This window comes from Trichomonas vaginalis, chromosome III (genome assembly GCF_026262505.1).
Source record: "Trichomonas vaginalis G3 chromosome III, whole genome shotgun sequence".
Taxonomy (NCBI): domain Eukaryota; phylum Parabasalia; order Trichomonadida; family Trichomonadidae; genus Trichomonas; species Trichomonas vaginalis.
Window position 1 is genome coordinate 1,423,627 of NC_067205.1, and position 21,609 is coordinate 1,445,235.

The window sequence follows — 21,609 nt, forward strand, 5'->3', positions numbered from 1 at the left end:
TTCTTATACAAGGATAATCGAATGACTGGCCCAATCTCAATATCGAAAACTTGAAAGATAGGAAATCGAGCGATTTTACTAATTTAATTCGATACAATTACTGTTGTGTTCAATTGTATCTGCTCTAAATCATTATTTCATGATTATGTTTCAAAACTAAAGTAAACACCTATTAATAAAGAGTAATTATCTTTGTATTCAAGAGTAATCTCTCTGATTTCTAAATTGACTAGCCGCTAAATAGCAATTTTGCATGACAATAAAATTTTATATAAAGAATTTAACTTGTAATCAAAATATCATTCACATAGATTCATAACATTGAAATTTAAAACGGTTGCAAAACATTAAATCGATGCATTCGCTATTGACAAAAGTTTTAGATCGAATCATAATATCCGCATTCGTTTTATGATCTGCTCTATTGAAATTAATAGAGAAACTTGGGGCCAGTTGGAAATTAAACGAAAATTCATCATTGGAGTATATAGTTTGATTTTTTTTGGAAATGTCATCAAATATATGGCCAATAATATATAACATCAAATCTTTATATATAACAAAATAGAAGTAAAACGAAAAAAGTTTGCTATTCAACAATATATTGAACAATTAAATGAAATTTAATAACAAAGTTTAGTAGAGTTTGATCCCGTAATTAGAATACATGGTGATGCAACCGAAATTGCTGAACGAAGAACATCTTCTTTGAATGGCTTCTTCTTTAAATAGACAACGGAATTATTGCCTTGGGGGTTCCTCTCATCAAATATTGTGCACTTAACAGCAGGAGTAATGGTGGAAGATGAACAGCCTTCGAACAATTCACAAATCTTGTCGCTTAAAATGCCAAAGTGAATTGACTCAATGATGCTAGATATCATCGGATCTGTGTAATCGCCCTCAATTTCGAAGACGGGGATTTCGTTTAGCTTGGATCTAATATATAATTTTTTACTTTCCATAAATACTTCTAATTCGAGGCAATCCGCATCTGAAAAGTCTTCCTTTTCATTGATGGGATGATAGAGATCGAAAGAAGCCATTTTGTTGGATTACGTTCGAAATCTGAGAAAACGTTTGATTGAAAATTTTGAGAAGCTCGCAGAAAGTTATTATATCATGATCTGTTTCTGATAAAACAAAGTATTCTTTTATCAAAAACTGCCGATGAGAAATGTCCAAAAAACGTGTCAATCTGAATCTTTTCAGAGAAAACAGCTGTTTTTTTTCAATGAATCAACAAAATATCTTCTTATATAACGCATTAGTTGACAATTCTGTAACATATCTTGTTTATTTTTATACAAGTTTTCATCATGCTCTCAAAATTTTTTTTCTCAAATCAAATTAAACTTGAAAAATAATATTGTATTATACATAATTCAATCTAAACGATATAGAAAAATTTACATTATTTTATTACAGATCAAATTGATTTCAATTCAATCGACCGAGGGAGCTTAAAATCAACATATTTGAATTTCCCTATAATATCGAATGATGAATCAAATTGCATGTCTCAAATCTGCTTTTTAAAATTCGTAAATATCATATAGAATATTACAAATAGATATATATTTCAAAAATACTATTTTTTTGTGATAAAAATTGCAAATTAAATTTCCAACATCATTGGATATATTTTGAGGCAACCATTTCTAAGAAAATTGCTTGATCAATATAATTCAGTACCAATTCTTATTTCGAATGACGCTAAACCCTTGAAACCTCAATCCAATATCTTTTTTAACTTCTTAGATATGCTTACTTCGCCTTTGTACATATATTTCACAAGATACATAGATGTAATATATCCTCGCCATTCGCTATCATGAGTAATCTCAAATTTTCATTTCATAAGATTAATGCACAAGTGTATCATTATATGTATCTTTCTCATTTCACTAAGTATACATAACTTAATTTGATTCCAGTAATCTTCAATATTCGATATTAATATGACTTGATTTTTTTTATGAATGAAACTAGCAAATCTTCCTAGTCTAATATCATACTCATATATGAGACTCATATCCACTAGATATCCCCTCTTTATTGAAATAAATATTTTAAAATTTTATTTTTTTAGAAAATGCTAAATCTTATTGATGCTTTGTGATTCAAATCCATATGTATTGGATGAGTTGGCTAGTTTAGCTTTCTTTAGCTTTTGATATCAAAACTCAATTGAGCAATTGGCTGGAAATATGAAACAATTCACATTACACAAACAACATAATGGCACAAATAATTCAACACACATCCATTCACTTATTAGGGTAAGTGTATGCCTTTTTTCTATCATTGGTTATGCTTCTACATTATTTTTAAACTCGCTTGAATTTAGAAAATGATTATCTTTCTGTAAAACCAAATTTACACACTTCATTTCTTTGTCTGACATTTCCTCTAAGAAGAATTATAAATGCTCTTTCATTATGTTGTGCTTTTCACAAAGGATCTACTCCAGAAGAGAAGGATAGAGTTGTTCTTTGATGGCGAGAGAAGAAACAATCATTGTTTTATAATAAGAAAAAATATAAAAAATCTAGAAATATAACTTTTTTTTAAACAATAAAATAGTTTGATTCATACTCTAAAGATATAGATCTTAAGATGTTGAAAGGAACTTCAACATCATCAACACAACAAAACTCGATAGAAAACGTTGGATCCTTTGGTTTCAATCCTTCCATTTTCAGGAAAACTCCATCTCTCGTGATGTTTCTTATCGATGACTTCGCGTATTCGATTTCTTTCTCGTCAATCCTCGTAACAACGCACTTCTTGTACACAGCCAAAACTCCATTTCTGAAGTTAAAAGCAGCTCTAAGTTGTCCTCTTTTCTTTGTTGCAGGGATTTCGCTTCGAGACATCAGTCTTTCTTCAGGAGCCATGAGCTTAATTGTTCCCATTGGGAAGGATAACTGTTTAGTTATTGTAGGAGTCTCGGAAAGAATACTTGGAAATTCTTGGATCGAATTATCATATAATTGGCCGACTTTTACCTGCGAAAACGTGGATATTGTCTTCACAACAACCTGCTTGTTCTGTGGGAATCCGTTAAACATCAAGTAATTGCCAACTAATGGGTCAAATGGCTGTTCTATGAAGCCTTTGAGCTCTTCGAAGCCATTGACATCGGCGTATGGGATGCTCATTTCATATTTAGCTTGGGATTGTGGCGGATTTTGGAGAGATCTGTTCATATTATCATAAAAGTTGACAGTCATGTTATAAAGGATAGATATGAACGTCTCGAATGATCCGCAAAATGTCTTAACGCTTATTCCAGGTAGGAATCCCTTCAAAGATACAGGCAATGAGTTATGAAGATAAACAATTTGCCGAGTTGACTCTTCTGGAGCTTTCTCGATCCTTCCTTCGATTTCTGTAGGCGAAATGCTCGATGACATGATATACAATCTCCTTTCCTTTGGCAATTTCGGAAGAATATCATACAAAACTTTGAAATATTCGAAAGCACTGAACATATATTTCTCTTCTAGTCCGAAATATATCTTTCCTAGTGCTAACGAAAATTCTGTCATATTTTCAATTGAAGGTGGAAAAGTGGCAAATTGGCCGGCAAAATTAATAAAATAGTGTCCATTAGTTACCAACACTGTTTTATCATTTATATGGTCATCTATCTGGAGTTTTGCGATATTGAGTGTAGACAGAATTGAGAGATGAGATCTCGCCAAGCTGCAGTTGATGTCTGAAAGACTGAATCCGATGAAAGAAACTAAATCTTCGTTGACTAAATTTAATGTGATGTTTGGAACGATAATTCTGATTGAAACATCTAATTCTGGCTGTACATACTGTCCGCCGACGTACATAATCCTTACACCGCATTCTGTCGTGTAAACACTCACATAAATTCTTGTATTCGCAATTTTTCGTGAGAAAAATGAGGAGAATTGAGTGCTACTGAAATCTACAGAGTTAGAAATACCTTCAATTGTTAAAATAACTTCAGTTGAAGTACTTGGAGTATCAAATCCATAAATTGAGCTGGAATGAGGCTCAATAAGTAGTGGCATGACTTCTTCAAGTTGCTGAGCGAATAAATCAAACTCAGTGTCGTTGACAATTGCAAATCTCGGCCGAGATCTTGGATTTGATATCGTAGCAATCATCGTTCCTTCATTTTCGACGATTGTTAAGTCAACCAACATCCTGTTATCATTATACATTAGCTGTAATGTAGTTGCACAAGGAGATGTAAGACAAAATACGTTTGCGCTGTAGTATTCGCCAACTTTGAGCGAGAAACCATTTGTCCTATCTCCAAATATTCTCAATGGTGTAGTTTCGTCAGGAGAAACTCTTTGTTCGGTCATCGCAATTATTGAAAATCCAATTTTCAGCTTATTACTGATAATAAATAAGTCCTGGAATTCAACGAACTTAGTATTGTTCTTGGTATATGTTGTCACCTGAATTGTGTAGTTTACATCAACTTCAACCGTCGTTGTCACTTTTACTGGTGAATCATTCAATCTGATTATGAAACTTGAATGAGGGAGCATGTATCTATCGCTCGGGATCATTAGATCGGATTTAAGAGGTACAAGGATGTTTCCGTTGTTTCCTTTCATTGTAATTGGAAGTAATGTCTTATTCTTCACGTAAATTGAGCAGAAAACACTGAGAACTAGCTTTTCCTCATTGTATTGTACGTAAAACCTGTTGTTGTCTATCAAAACTTCTTGTGGTTCTGATGTTGTGAGGCTAATTCGTGTTTGTCTTGATCTGTGGCCATCAATAACGTCGCTGAGTATCAAATATATGGCTTCCAGAGCTGAAGAAGTCGAAATCGATATGAATTCGGATTCTCCTGGCTTCAGAACTTTAGTTGTTTGGTATATATCATTAAAAGCAACGAATAAAAGGTCATTTGGCACGTTATTTACCAACTGCAACCTGGATCTGACATGTATTATCATTGATTTTGTCAAATTATCCTGGAATGTTTTGATCATAACCTGCATTTCGCCATTTTTTGTAGGGAGAGCGTAAATTAAGTCTTGGCGATCCAAGATATTGAAGGAATGTGCCCTAGAAGCCACTTTTTCATCACCAGAAAAGTAAAAACTTGCTGTTTTGTCCAAATAAGAGATCGGAACCCTGCAGCCGGGGTCAATGAAGGTTATTAACTGCCTGTTGAGGTAGTTCTTGCTATGTAAAAAGATTCTTGTACATAAACTATTTTCGATAATGAACAAAGAAACGAAATGGATGATCTTTACGCAGTTTTCGGAACTCACTGACATGATACAGTTCGGCCAAACGAACATAGGGAACGAGATTTCGGACAAAGTGTAAGTTAATTCTTTTTCATCTTTGTAAAGTGTCATTTTGGTCGAACTGAACTGAACTTTCTTCTGTGATTCAATTAGTATTCGCTGTCCGTCAGTACCGGAGATGAAAATAGGCTCAACAGTGTCATTTATAACTAAACATGAGGGATTTTGATGGAGAACAGGCTGAGTAATGCACTTATTGAGGAGTCTAAGGCCAGACAAGCTCAAATAGAAGTTCAATTTTCCGAAATCTATCACTAAATCTTTAGTTTTTTGATCTAATGAGAAAGAAGACTCGATTTTCGTCGGAGAAAGGATGATATTCTCTTTGGAAGTGGCAATATTGTAGAAAGCGGACTGAAATTCGAAGACCAAACGAACTTTCATATGATTTAGCTTGGAAAACTCAATTTTATGGAATTTAAAGGAGACATTGATGGCTGGCTTTCGTTCGTTCTTAAGAATTTCAAAGCACAAGTAGAAATAAAGGTTATTAAAACTGATTTTCGGTGGAATGTCCAAAGCAGAGAAATCTATTAGCTCGCGAGCTCCATTTAGTATCCTTAGGAACCCATCGACCTCCTGATATATCAGAAATACTTCTGTTTTAGGGATTTGTATATTTAATCTTGAATTTTCTTTTTGGTTTATATGGAAATAGATTCCTGATACTATAGGATATCCATTGTTGCATCTGAGCACAAAATCATCGATGTTTAATTCGAAATTTTTCGTATCTAAATTTGCAGTGACGTTTCCATTCAAATGGAAGATGTCTTCTTTATCATTGATCAGAAACTCGACATTAAACTTCTCAATGATGAAATGAATCTGATTCAACAACGAAATTATCGAATTATTCGTAATTGTTTTCTTGAAATCATGAACGTACTTGATTGTGGACTCAATTTTGAGTGAAGGTATCTTTACTTTGAACGATTCCCCAATTGAAACTTGACAAAAAGGAATTTCGGTTAATTTTGTAATAATTAGCTGTTTTGAATTGGAAATGAAGTTCTGTAATGTAAGAATATCGCCTTTTAATACAGTATTTTCGATTGTAAACATGTAAGATGAAATATTTATTGAAATTTCTGATGAACTGAATTCTATTTTATCTGTATACTTGAAAATGAAGTCTTTGAATATAACGCTTGATGAATAATCTATGTCCGCTTCCAGTTGATTGATGTTAAACGTGATACTGTGATGTTTGAAGAAATCTTTGAAAGTTGAATGGAGAAGTATAGCTTGGAGGTGTTCTAAAGCCATCTTTGCTTCATTTAGCTTAATGACGAAAGTAAATTCTGAATCCATTTCGAAATTCAGATTTTCAAGGTTGATTATTGAACGAGAATCATTGAATAAATGGAATCTTTCGAATTGTATGAGAGTGGTTGTTCCAATACGATAGAAAAATTGAACATTGTTGCCTACTAATTCAATTATTTTTTTATTTTCGTTTGAAATAACCGAGATTGATAAATTGTTAATAACTAGATCGTAATCTGGCATATCGAACTGTTCTTTTGTAGTATTATCTTGAAAATAATCAGCGAATATTGATAAATTAACATTTTCAATTGAAATTTTTGGCTTTTCGTTTCCATTTTGTCCGCTGTTTATAAACTTTATATCCGAAATCATACTGTGCTCTACTTTAAATGGTATTCCAAATCTTCCGAGTAGATCTTCATCGCAAATGAACGCTTTTACAAGCATTCCTGCCACGGAATTTGTTATTTGGGATGATATAGAGTTGTCATCTTTGCTTCTTTTGGAAAGAATCGAAAGAAACTTCTCTAATATCCCCATAATAAACCAAAAAAATTCAAAATTTGAAAATTTTGAATTTTTTTTTGAAAGAAATTAAATGAAATGGCATTAAAACAATATCTCTTTTAACAATAGATTAAACTTACATTATAAAACACATTTACAAGGAAGAACATCCAGAATAATACAATTCGAATCTGAAATATTTTAAATATCAACCACAAAACTCATTTTCCTAGGGAATTAAGTTCAGATTGGAATGGCCTATTCATATGTCATTAGAATCATATGAACCAAAATCTCGAACCACATTTTATCGTTTTGGCTCCACTTGTCTCCACTGGAATTAGGAAGAAACCAATTTTGATTTCTTGTGTACACATACAGTTCAACCATACCTGTTCCGAGTAGTAAATTTCATTATTCGAAGATGAAATCAAATATTTTTGTTAATTTTTAGATTCAATTGAAAAAGAAATATACAATAAGTTGCATGATACATACAACCTTGGAATTTGTTTAATTTTATCAGTTGAAAAATAAAATATAATATAGGCTTTATTCTAAAGATCGGATGTTTGAGAATAAATATACGTTGCTCTATATGTCTCATGGGTGCATCTAATATATCCTTCCTGGTTAATTTTCGCTACATCTGCACTAATAATCGCGTTTTGTTCAGGAGTGAACAATAATTCTGTAGTATTTGCATCTTGTTGGGCTTGAGGAGCTTGAGCATTATTAGCTGCTCTGTTTCCTCCGAATAATGAACCCAAAATATTTTGAATTGGAGGCATTTGTGGTCTGCCATTATTTGCTGGTGCTTCTCTTCTCGGAACGAACTCTTCTACGTCTGGATTTGTTGTTTGTGTTTGTGGGGCTTGTGGAGCATTTTGTGGTTGATTTACTGATAAACCGGATGATAGTTCTTGTAATGAATGAACAGATGTATCTATTTTAGCTTTGAGGTTTGTGATATCGTCATTAATTTGATTTATATTTTGATCTGTTAATTTTGATTGCAATTCAACAATTGACGTATTTACTGATGCAATGACTTTCTGAATTTGAGCTAATTGCTTTCTAAGATCTCTTGTCTGTTGAGATTCTGTCTGTGCGGCTTGGTTTCTGTTTTCTTGCTGCTGTGGTGGAGGTGCTGGTGCTGTTGGTTGTGTATTTTGCTGTGTTTGTTGAGGTGCAGCTGGTGCAGGTGGAATTGGGGCAGCTGGAGGGTCAGAAGCTGGTGGTGGATTGTTCTTTCTATTTGGAACTACAATGAGAGTGTCATCATTTTTAACTCCAAGCGATTGCAATGTGTCGGCTGGCCTGAATGCGCGTCCTTTGAAAAGAATTCTCATATCTTCAATTGGAATTTGACAAAAATCAGAAACTAATGTTTTAACAGTATCCAATCCACAATCTGATGGGAGGTCAAGCGTTTCTATATTAGGATTTCCGAGAATTTTAAAGTGAACTTGATAAGTTTCGCTCATCACTAAAAAGTGACACCCCAAAAAGTTGGGAATGATCCATCAAACGACAACATTAGAAAAGATCTAACATCACATTTAAAACCATTTCGTCGAAAATAATAGCTTTGAAATGCATAAATTAATTTTTTTGCCAAAAATGTTAAACAGAAACTTCAAGTTTCAAATGAGAACTAAAAGTTTTCGAAAAGGATAATCTGAATTTCATAATAATATTACTAGTTTTAAAAAAATTAAATAAAAAAACCGTAATAATTAACAAACAATAAAACCGGATTAAAATGGGGGTAGTATAGAAACATCTGATGAAGGTTGATTCTTCTTCCAATCGCTAAAAGGAAGGAGAAACACATCATCAAAGAATTCATCCCCCATTTTCATAGGATTGGCTGGGGAATCAGACAAATATGTCTCAAAGTCTTCGTAGCTCCAGTTCTTTTGGAAAAGAAGCTCACTTGGAGTATGAGGCTTTGGTGATTGAGTTTTGAAGGTTTTGCGCGCCATCGATACGGCTAACTGTGTCCCAGATGGATTTTTACGGAAAGACCAAAGCCTCAATTCTGGAATATTTCCTTCCAGATAAGGGATTTTTAGAATGATTTCATTTGTAAACAGAGTTGGCATATAGTTCAGTCTAGTTAGCTCGTTTCTAATAGTCACTTTCGGTTGACCTGTTAAATACGTTAAATGGCATTCATTAACTCCTAGCGAGGTTTTCAGCCAACATAGTCCGCAAACTGCGCATCGCCTAGCATCATCTTCGTTATTGCGAATCGAAAAATCTTTTATTATCGACATGATTTCGAAGAAAGGATTTTGATCAGAAAAATTGTAATCTTCTGAGGTAAACATCTTTCGTAATTCGACAAATTGACATTTATCTTCATCTCTTAGAAAGCTCAGGTAGTCAGGTTCAGGCTCACTACCCATGCTCAGCACAGACCGAAGAGAATAAACGAAGAAAAAAATAAACTTTTTTTTCTTTTTGCCCCTATTTATCGTTAGATGGTCTTGATTTTATTATAATGATTTCAATCAAGGAATGAAATGTACAGAATGATTTAATGTAAATTCTATCAGTGATCGTCCTTAGGGGCATTTTCAATGATTTTTTTGATTAAATTTCGTAGGTGAGTTCTCATTTAAGTTGTGTTCAAACTGTTTAGTATAATACAACGAAGATAAGTGCACAAGTAAGAATTTAGCTGGAAGATAGATTTCATGGAATATTTGCATAGTACTTACCTTGATAATTTCCAATTTTACACATGGACTGAACTTATATTGAAAGTCGAAGTTATTACTTATCAAAAGTTATAAAATATTAAAACATTTTTGATATGTGATCTTTTTATATTCCATAAAAATATTGTGATGCTGAATGGCTACCTGAGTTCTAAATCTAATTTGACATTGGATAAATAAAAATTATCGTATTACCAATAATCGCCAAAGAGATCATGAAAAACTAGATGTCAGCCAATTTGACCAATGTATTCGTAGAATTCATTAAGCCTCTATACAATAAATATTTTTATCTTGTGATTGATTGATGAAATATTCAATTTCTCAATCGGGATAATGAGAATAAGGATTTCCCAAATGTTTATCCATATAAAAAATAGCCAAAAAGCCATTATCGATTTCAAGTTGAAAATGATACATATAGATATTATGATCATGTTATTAATTATGACTTTGGTGGTAAACACTAATTCAATAGTATCTCTTCTGCATAAAATTCATTATATTCTTATACTGGTGTTAAATAATATTATTCATTTTTATTTTAAAATAAGACATTGGACCATTTCAATTTGAGAACTCTTTTCAATTTTTCTTTGATAATTAAGAGCACGACCTGAGGTTTTTATGAATTCTTTTGTTGCAAGCACCATAGAAAGTTACGGGTTTTCAAGGCTGCATAAAATTACAAAATATCCTATTATCTATATTATTTGCTTTATTTCAAAAGATTTCTCTGAAAAACACCACAAAAATTAATATATTATGATTAATCATATTGAAAACTATCTCATTAGCAGTAATATTATTACAAAATCGAAATTATAGTCACATTTTTATTTTGAATTATTTTTAAAATTGAGTTCTTTTCGAAAGGCAAAACATTGAACATACCACACTTGAATTATTCTCATTATGTTATTCAGATTATATTCATCATTTGATGGAATATTTTTAAAAAATTGAGAAATAATTTTTAAAACCCATGAGATTATGCTATCTTCCAACAATATTACCTGCATCTACAAGCAATGTAGTTCAATTATTGCCACTTTGCCTAATTTTTTAGAATATCAATATTGATATATGATATGAATAATATAATTCAGATTTAAAAATAAAATTATGATAAAAATTGATCAAAAGCTTTATAGCCTGAAATATTCACAACTTACGATTTCAATTTTAATCGGAACTCACAAATAATTTGAGAACTTAAATCAAAAAGTGGTTAGATTTACATTTTTTGATAGAATTAAGAAAACAATTAGTATGCATTTCTAATATGCTGTGGATTTTCCTTGGATTTTTAATGAATTTTATTTCATCGAATTCATTGAAATTTTGAATAGTTATCTCATTAGTGGAATAATTATTTTGCATGAGTCTAGGCAATATGGTTGTGATTCAGACACATAAATATGGACGGAATGAGAGCAAAGAATATCTTCTCATTAGGTCCAAAATTGACTCTCGCCGCAGGCTTGCAGGACAATTGTACTACGAACTCAGTAAATTTTTGTTTTCACTACCCAATTGCAATGGTAGAATAGGGCTCCTGAATTTGGCAAATGAATTGTCAAAACAAATCAACGTCAATCTGGATCGAAGCGCAAAGCGCCAAACGGAAGGACTTATATGCTGGTTTTGCGAAAATTGGAATTTCCTTAATGATAAGTTAAATGATGCCTATCGCAATCTATACCAAATTAATAGAACAATCAAAATACCAGATAATATTTCAATTTTAACAAACAAGAATTCCAATAAAAATAGAGATATGATTGACTCGTGTAATTACAATGATAACGACGAGGATTGCTTTGATTATTTTATTAATGTGGAATCATAAGATACAATCTAAGATCAATTGAATTAGCTACTAGTAATTGATGTATACTGGTATATTTGTTCCTATTTAAATCTTTAATTAATTATTTTTTTTCTTAAAAATTTAAATTTTCTAAAAATTCCATCTGTTTATACATCAGCACATATACAGAATTAGATATCATTCTCATTAAATCATTTGCAATATCAGATCATCAAAGTCATATTTTCTCTTTATCAAATTCTTTGTAAAGATAACATTTTGATAACTTGACTCTTTTAAGTTTTATACCGATATCAATTTCCTAGATAACCTAAAGTTGAAAACGAAAAAATTTTGAAAGCTAATACAAAAATTCAAAATTTTAACCATGAAAAAATATTTGCATCATTAGAACGAATTGATTTTTAAAAGGAAAATATAACAAAAAATAAATAACGTATTCTTTCAGAAAATTCATAAAGATTTTACATTTTTCAATGCAGCATGACTCACAGTGCTTGGTATTTAAACTAAATTTCATGAAAATTTCACAACTTTTGTTATCAAAGAAAGTCAAATAATTTGAGGAGAAAAAAATTATAATTCAACATAATTACTTTGACAATTAATAATATAGTTTAATTCAAATTAATATAATTCAATTTAAAACTATCTGATTATTAAAAATAATAAATTATAAGCGTTTTGCTGGTATTTTGATACTGGAATTAGATATAAAATTTAATAATTATTATTAATTTTAGTAAATTATTTTATCTTTTATGATTTTGAAATAAAATGAACTGTTGTTGAAACGATACATCCTAATTTTACTTAAAATTTTAATCGCTTGTTGATACAGCATTGATTGATTAATTTAAAGTCTCCTTTAAATATATTTAAATTATATTGTTGTCATTTTTCGAAACTTGTTGTGTTTCTGCTTCCCCACAAGATTGCATTTAGAATGATAACAATTCTTTGGTATTCGAAGTATGTAAAGCAATACCAAACCAAAGACAAAGATGAAATAAAAAATTTTTCTTTTACTTCACACTTGCCTTTCATTGGAACTATTTCAATTATTATTAATTTCATAAACTAGGCATTTGTTTATATTCATCACGGCGACAAATAGAACAGAATTGGAGGATTAGTTCCATTTCGATCTTTAATAAATCTATCAAAATATATTTCAAACACTATATAATTTAAATGAGATAGATTGAATTGTTACATATTACTAAAACATAGAGTCAATCCGAATAATTCTTAATAATTTTTAATTAAACAATTAATTACTAAAATAATTGGAGCAAACTTACCAATTAAGGATTGTTTGCTTTTGTAAAGAAAAAGTGGTCTTTTGGAGAGCCTTGACAGTTAATTCGGTAGCATCGAATGAAGCAAATGGCTGAAAAACCACCGACTGCTTTCGACATACCTTTGGCTTCACAGGAGAACTCATTTTGGCCTGAAATACAGAGAATGACGGGTAGTCATTATTTGGTAAGCTAATTTCAGGCATAGAATCTACCCTTTGGAACAATTCATTATTAGAGTTGTTGAATGAAGATAGATCCTTTCGGCAGCATGAGTCATAGGATGGGTTATGGCAGTTATCGTTAAAAAACGAATTGTTAGGAAGTTCGACTGTAAGGCTTGTGCTTGGGAAGCAATCACACGAAGTCAACGGAGATGATACTACATCAAAGTCGAAGTAAATATCATCTTCTTCGTTGAACATCGCCCAGAAGTGAACTCACATAGCTTGGCGCCTCCATTTTGCGCCAACTGTCTACAACTATTCAATTATTCTGAAATTTACAATGATGCCGGGAACATTAACTCCTGCATTAATTTTTGTTTATTCTTGTGGATACATACAGGAAATACCTTAAATTAGGGTAAAGACGTGATCGCTTGGAAAATAGTTATATTTATCCATGTTTTGCGGCAAATATTTGACGATATAAAAAACCGTTTTTTGAATGAGTAATTTTGGAAGTTAAATTAAATGATTGTTTCTATAACTATTATGATTGCTACAGAAAATATTAACCTTAGGAGAAGATTATCTCCATCTTTTGAGGAAAATTCATATTTCTTCCTTATTCGAACTATTATGCTTGGTATAATGAAAAGGTTTTGAATACATAGAGCTTATTTACTACAATTAACATTTCAATAAAAATGAAATATTTTTTTGAATTTTGAAAAATATAAATAATACAAATAGATTTAAGTTACAAACGCAATAGATAAAACGAAATGGATGGAGAATATTATTTATAAAATTCTTTTGTTGATACCCTACGTTCCCAACTTCTGGAAAACGGTTTTTCACCCTTATGATCAGTTTCAGACACTTTGGGAATCTCCCAAACTTTGATATTTTGCATTATGATAGAGAAACGTGTCTAGTTTAACGCACAGTTGTTTTAAAGGCAAATGATGATATCACATGAAATTATCAAATTATCAAATTTTGAAGTACCAGTCCAAAGGGTTAATTAGATCCTACACAGATGTGCGATAGTGAAACATATGTGTTCTTGATTTGAGAAGTCCTACTGATAGAGGTATGAATCTCACAGCTTTGTGTGAGTGTGTCTGACACTTGTATAGAGTGGAATATGCGCCGACATATATTATATAATAACATGTAGTTGATAATTATGAAAAAATAGAATTTGATGCGAATGATATTGAAAGTTGTTTTGTAATTTGATATTTTTCTTATATGTGTTAATTAGTAAATGGCTTGTTTGTTGTGATCGTACTGTGAAAAATGAAAGGTATTTTAAATTACAAAAATGAGATTTTGAGATATCTCTAGAATTAAGAATTTATTATGTATTTGACTTTTATATAACTATGTGTAAAGGATCTCGATGTCTATATGCTTTAAATAAAATTAAATAAAATGAGATAAAAAATTAAAATGGACAAGAAGATATATGGAAATGTAATTTGTATTGTATTGGTTGTTGGCAAAATGATTTTAATACAGATTTAAGGATTTGGAATGGATTTGAAATTAAATGATTTTTATTCAAGGAATAATAAGATTTTGAACTGGTTTTTATTTTGAGAATGTAAACTCCTTCCATAGGATATGTATTAGAAAGATCAATGTCAAACTTTTTGAAAGAATTGTTTTTTTGTTGAGTGATTTTCTCTCATTTGATAATATATTTAAGTTGGCATATCTTACGCCCTTCCAAAAATATGTATTAGAAAGATCAATGTCAAACTTTTTGAAAGAATTGTTTTTTTGTTGAGTGATTTTCTCATATTTAATAATATATTTAAGTTGGCGTATCTTACGCCCTTCCAAAAATATGTATTAGAAAGATCAATGTCAAACTTTTTGAAAGAATTGTTTTTTTGTTGAGTGATTTTCTCTCATTTGATAATATATTTAAGTTGGCGTATCTTACGCCCTTCCAAATAAGGGTTTCGTTTTGCGAAAAAAACGTACAATACGCAATTTCGCTAAAAAAACATTTAGCTAGCAATTTCGACCTTTGACTCCACTCAAGACGTCACTTTTTTAATTTTGCGGTATCATATTTTTGGAAAATCTTTATGAATATTATATAAAAAGTCTCTTTAATATCTATATTTCATATTTTTATCGATTTTTAAAGTTTTTGCGAAAAGTATTCAATTATTTTTGCTATTTGGTCGGGTAAATGTCAGATTTGCGACATTTTCTGATATGATATTCAGATTCTACGTTGATAATAATGCTTATAGAACCCTCTTGCTATTGTGTCAAAATTGCGAAACCGATAGCAAAAATATCTCGCAATATCAAAATTGAGATATTGAGCGAATTATGCATTATAGAGATTAAAAATCTGATTTGTGAAAACATCTCATCAGTTTCTAGCTAATTCAAAAATCTTTACTATCTTATTCGATTAAAATGAAAAGGGAATAGTTTCATTATGCTTTAAATGACAGCCTTATAATATAATCATAGTTTTCGCTCAATATGCAGCATTTTTTTTTCGAAATCTATGGTCAATGTCCTAAATACTGATTGCTTTGCATTCATATCTCTTACATTTTCTATACCCACATCACTATTCATTGCTATTCCTATCTTTTTCATTTTTGTTTGTTTCTCATAATTTCTCAAAAAACATGATAACTTGATATTTGTAAATATCATACTTTATAACGTAAATAAGAACTTGACCTATTAAGAAAAGCAGTAATGAAAAGAAAATCTGAAATTCATAAAAATTACAAGTTTCTGATGACAATTAGCTTAATTAAACCAGGTACAAGATTATATAATTGTATTTTCTATCCAATTATCCATATAATATCTTATCCAGAAAAAATAACTTGATCAATACCAAATGATTTTTTAACTAGTAAATAAAGTATTTTCTTTACACACACATTGTATATCATAGTTTTTTTTTTTTTTTTGGTTTCGCAAAACATCCAAAAACAAATATGCTATAAAAGTGACAATTTTAGCAAAACGAAACCCTTATTCCAAATATTTCTTAAAAATTTAAATTTGTCTCATCTCCTACTCTTAATTTAAAAAAATTTCAAAATCCATAATAGTAAACATTTCTTATTTTTATTTAAATCTGAAAAAAAATAAATTTAAACAATTTCTCTACACACGACGGTTTCGGCGGTTTTCAGAATGGTTGACAACTGAATTCATCAGGATAATGTCGGTTGGGGTGCCCTTCTTGGCCTCCTGAGTACTCACCAAGATACCCCCAGCTCCCGCAAAACACCTCCCATAGGTGAGCATTAACTGATGAAGTTATTGACAACTTTATCTGATTTTTTTCTTTTTTTTTTGTTAAGATTTCTTAACCAAAGACTCGAAAACAAAACTTCGCTTCAAGTTGCTGTCTTCCCAGTTACTCTGTCGCAATCTTTTGTCTGATTGCGTGCAAAGTTCTGCTCCTTTGAGACTTTGCCCGACAGATGCATCTGGGAGACAGCACCCAAGCAGCTTATCGCTTCAAGTTGCTGTCTTCCCAGTTACTCTGTCGCAATCTTTTGTCTGATTGCGTGCAAAGTTCTGCTCCTTTGAGACTTTGCCCGACAGATGCATCTGGGAGACAGCACCCAAGCAGCTTATCGCTTCAAGTTGCTGTCTTCCCAGTTACTCTGTCGCAATCTTTTGTCTGATTGCGTGCAAAGTTCTGGTCCATGAATTATCAAATATGTGCCATTTCAGGAGACATAACAAGCTCATGCCTCCTGGAATGGCGGATTGTTCAACAATCTTCTTCTGATTGCAGAACTTTCAACCGACAAGAGTGCACAATACACTCTTGTCGGTCAAAGTTTCGCATTCAAGTTATGAATGGGGAACTTGATATCATTCTGGGAGACATGCAGAGGCAATGTCTCCCGGAATGAGACACTGTGACCGACAAGAGTGCACAATACACTTAATGTTTTCAAATTTTCAGATTTAAATTTAATCTTTATTTTCATCATCATTTATAGTCTTGTTCCTTTATACAGTTATAATAAATTATCGTCAGATTCTAATATTTAAGATTCTTACTACTCAATTCAATATAATTATGTTAGTCACTCATATTCAGGAGAATAATTTAAAAATCTATAGCTCATATTTTGATAGTTATATATTTAGATGATATATATTGCAATTCCGGTTTCAACACGATCAAATGCCAAACCAAGACAAAATATATATGAATTTTCAAAATATCGATTTACATTAGAATCTATATCTAATTTTATCAATACACAAGTAGTGAATGTTCAATACATCTTTGAGCAACGTGAATAGCACAATTTTATAGGATTCTTAGTTGATTATATAAAATATAAGCCAAATCGAATCTGCTGTATAGTACTTTAGTTTATCATTGAATGTTAAATGTGTTCAGATAAATATTTGAGTCAGATATCGCATTTTCTAATTTCAAAATTTATCTCATGAAGTTAGAATTTATTTGATCATACAACATCATGTTAGTCAAACCAGAGTTCAATGGCGATTCTAAAATGGAACAAATGCATGTTTTATCGAAATGTTAAAATATTAATCTAAAAAACTTAATATCTAACCAAACCATTCTAGAATTATTATATACAGGTATAGGCAATCTAAATGCACACGGAATTCGGAAAATTAAAAAGAATATTTATGAGATTATTAAATCTTATGTAATTCAATGAAAAGTAGATAATATGAATATCTATAGGCTATATATCAACATATGAGTTTTTGGTTTGACCAATACTATACTAATGTGATCAAATTAATCTGATTTCTTAGATTTTCATTTGAAGCATTTGCAGTAGTAGGGGTACCTTTATATATTAACATATTAAAAAATTGCGCTCCGATTCGCAGTTTCTTCATGATTTTGAGATTGCATTAGATTTCGCGATGCAGAAAAAAATCACTTTAGATTCCCGTCAAACTCTAAGTATAAGCATGTCTCTATATGTAGAAACTGTCTGCGCTATTTATTTCCAGGCTCAAAAAACCACGGTGTCTGTGTGAGGAAAATACCCATTTTAGGACCCTGGGTAGGGGGTCATGAAAATTTTCCAAGAGTTGGAAATATAGGGTATCAAATACACAATTACTTATATAGATTCGATTGATTTAAGGTGGAAACTCTTCTCTATTGTTGATTTGAATCCATAACTCATAGCATACTTGTGATTTCAAATGATTTTTTTTTGAACGATTGAATTACTGTGTAAAGTTATCAATTTTTTTAGATTTTAGGAAAGTATGTGAGATAATCCCAAACATTGAAACTCAGTAAAGATTTAGGAGAGATATCATGAAAGATATGACGCAAAACTACGCCATGACATGAACTCCAACAATGAATAACAATTGGGGTGGAATGTATTTATTTGAAAATCGTTTTTGAAGTTTGAGCTAAATTTTGGTATTTGTTATAGGTTCAAATTTTATTGTGAATTAAAAATTCTTAAATTGTTGGAACAAAATTCATCTGCCCTTGACTTTACTATATGAGGTTTAATGGGTCATTAGAAAAATATAGGCTTAGACATCTAAGTTGCCTGTAATAAAGGACTCACAAAATCTAGATTGAGAGGCGGTCAATGACTTTTGAGGGGAAATTAACTCATGGAATTTAATATTATTTAGGTTGATATTCTTGCTTATTATTTCAGAAAAAAATCTTAAAAATTTCAATATGAAAATTGAAAGCAATTCAAAAAAATTGCTAACATGTAAATTTTAATATCCTATGCATAATTTCATATTTTGAACATTTTTTATTTTTGTTTAAAACTTAAAATTTTGCGAATTTAATATAATTTATAAAATATAATACGTATATATATTTAAAATACACTAAATTTAATTGTTAATTGACGTTTTTGGGAATGAATGTTATCAAAACATGCCTGAATCCGAAAATTTGAAAGAACGAATTACACAATCATATATGTAGAATTCAAAATACAAACTTAAAGATTGTATACGTTTAAAATTATTCAGATTGTGTTTGATTTCCACTCATTCTGTTTCTTTTGAACTCTAACACTAACATTTCATGATGATTACATGATCCATTTATACATGGTTGAATTGTTCCAGATTCTACCAGAAAATCAATCCAAATTTCTCAATGCATTCATGTTGATTGGACAAAATTTAAAATTTATCAGCCTGTTTCCAGAGAAACTCATATATTCCCTAATGAAATGTAATTTTTGCTACATTTATTTCAATCAAATTTCAAAAAATTGACTGCAGAGCTTGAAAAGGTGATGAATCATGTTGTTATTAGATGTACATATTAGATTTACTATTTCCAAAAAAATGCTCAAATTTGAATAGTTTTTAGAAAATTTGGAATTACACTCCTTACATTATATATAATGAAACGTTTAAATTTTATTTATTTTTCCCTTTTAATTTTATAACGTGCTCTATCAAAACTAACCTCTCAATTGAAGGCCACAAAATCTAAGTAGTGAGGGTACACAAATTTTGTATGGAGTACGGTTCAATTTTTGAGAGCCTCACTACTTAGATTTTGTGACTTAGGTTGAGTAAATGGGACAACTCTCATTTCTCAATTTTTGAAATTCTAATTACGTATTTTTATTTGGAAATTTATAAATTTAGTTTTTTTTTAATGATTGAATTCACTATACTAAGGATGCTAAAAGTGGGGAACTTTACAAATCGACGGGGAAAAATTTATTGTGGGTACAGCCATGTGATATGAAATAAAAACGATAAAAACGGTTTTAACTATAAATTAAAATACATTCCTGCTATATATATCATCAGATCCACTTGGATAACTTGACATAGCAGACATTAACAAAGACGTCTCATTATAAATTTAGCGTACAACAAGTTTATTTCATTATCTATATTTTAATTCGCCAAAACTTGGGCATCGTTTCCTTAATCTTAACGCCAATTTTGTTTAGCTCTCGAGTACTTTCGATAAAGTATTCTCAGAGCTATACTAGACTTATAAAATTTAATTTTACATTTTTATCAGTCTTTTGGCTTATAACTTTCTCATCGTTCATATGACTATGAAATTTTATTACAGATTCATACTTGTATTTTGACTAAAAAAAGAAAAAATCACTCATTATCGAATTTTTATAGGTAAAAGATCAAGCATTAGATTGAAAATAAATAATTTTAGCTTTGTAAATGTCTGCTTAGTAAAAACTTAATACCATTACTCATAAGAAAGTCCCAAATTCTATGACATTAAGCCAAATTTTAGATGAGAGCGCAAAATACATGAAGAATTAGTAAATGTTGTTTATATATTTGAATATAATCATAGCTGATTAGTATTTTTTTAAGGATTTTGTATTGAAAATAAATAAAATGAAGCTATCGTGAGACAAAAAACGTGTGATTTAATTTTTGTTAAGCTGGTTATTACGATATTTGAATCATGGACGCAAATTCAGAATTTGAAAATTTTATGCGTCCAACTAGAAGATCGTTTTTGACCGCACCAAACCTCCGGGGATAAGTTCCCCCTCGGTCAAAGTGATACTCTTGCGGCTCTATCAATTACAGAATGCTAGTTTTTGCATAACCCAAAGTGAAGGGGAACGGTTTTCCCACAATTCTCTCAAAAAATTGAATTCCCCCACTTTTACTAAAATTAGAAGAAAACATAGTATATAGCTAGAATAGCTAAAATACTTATATTTTACTCGTATAAATTGCGCTTTTTCTTCATTTTTTCCTTCCAAAAAAATAAAAATTTCAATAAAATGACTAAAAAAACCTATGGGGATTCACCGGGAGGGGCCGGGGAGCTCTCAATTTCCTTATCGTTCCCCACTTTTAGCATCCTTAACTATACATGAAATTTGATTAAATATAAATATATAATCAACAATGTTTTCTGGCTAGAGCCAGTAGAAAAATTCTGATATGAAAAGGCAATTTTTTGAATGACGATAGCGATTAAAGAAATTTTAAAGTAAATAGGATATTTGAATTCTAGCAATGACTTAGAATGATCTTATATATAAATTGACATAAGTAATATTTCAATATGCAACGGTTTTTCAAGAATTTAGTTTAAAATTTGTTATGCCTCTGAATGTACTTCACATTTTATAGTTTTTATCTAAAAATGTTTATACTTTTCTATAGTTTACATTATATATTAACTCTTTCAATTATATAAAAACGTTAAGTTTGCAAATTACCTCAGACTTTTCAGAGGATTGAGTGGCAACTCAATCCTCTGAAATAGTCTGTGGTAATTTTTAGTCTCTACACTATTTCAATATAAGCTCCATTTTTAAACAGTTTTTTAAAATCGAGCATTGAAAAGTGTGATGAGACTTGATATTTACCTTATTTTTTTATCTTCGGTATTAAAACTATTTAATGTTCTATCGATATAACCACCAAGTTTAACTCATTAACTCAGTATATTATATAGCTTTTTAT

General features: G+C 30.6%; 5 protein-coding genes across 5 annotated transcripts; all 5 read right to left on the minus strand.

Annotated features, from left to right (window-relative positions):
• Window positions 1-273: 273 nt before the first annotated feature.
• Window positions 274-1,073, minus strand: TVAGG3_0620330 (uncharacterized protein; the record flags this gene model as incomplete). The annotated part of the gene is made up of 1 exon (XM_001316287.2): window positions 624-1,046. The coding sequence occupies one exon, from the start codon at window positions 1,044-1,046 to the stop codon at window positions 624-626; it is 423 nt and encodes a 140-aa protein (XP_001316322.1).
• A 1,437-nt stretch (window positions 1,074-2,510) lies between these two features.
• TVAGG3_0620340 (uncharacterized protein) lies at window positions 2,511-7,142 on the minus strand (the record flags this gene model as incomplete). The annotated part of the gene is made up of 1 exon (XM_001316288.1): window positions 2,571-7,130. One exon carries the CDS (start codon window positions 7,128-7,130, stop codon window positions 2,571-2,573), a length of 4,560 nt encoding a protein of 1,519 aa, XP_001316323.1.
• Window positions 7,143-7,619: 477 nt separating this feature from the next.
• Window positions 7,620-8,589, minus strand: TVAGG3_0620350 (ubiquitin-like family; the record flags this gene model as incomplete). Its single annotated transcript, XM_001316289.1, has 1 exon — window positions 7,655-8,584. The coding sequence occupies one exon, from the start codon at window positions 8,582-8,584 to the stop codon at window positions 7,655-7,657; it is 930 nt and encodes a 309-aa protein (XP_001316324.1).
• Window positions 8,590-8,857: 268 nt separating this feature from the next.
• On the minus strand, window positions 8,858-9,511 carry TVAGG3_0620360 (transcription-initiator DNA-binding domain ibd family; the record flags this gene model as incomplete). The annotated part of the gene is made up of 1 exon (XM_051240334.1): window positions 8,858-9,511. The coding sequence occupies one exon, from the start codon at window positions 9,509-9,511 to the stop codon at window positions 8,858-8,860; it is 654 nt and encodes a 217-aa protein (XP_051086921.1).
• Window positions 9,512-12,709: 3,198 nt separating this feature from the next.
• Window positions 12,710-13,558, minus strand: TVAGG3_0620370 (uncharacterized protein; the record flags this gene model as incomplete). Its single annotated transcript, XM_001316290.2, has 1 exon — window positions 12,961-13,386. The coding sequence occupies one exon, from the start codon at window positions 13,384-13,386 to the stop codon at window positions 12,961-12,963; it is 426 nt and encodes a 141-aa protein (XP_001316325.1).
• Between the last annotated feature and the right edge of the window lie 8,051 nt (window positions 13,559-21,609).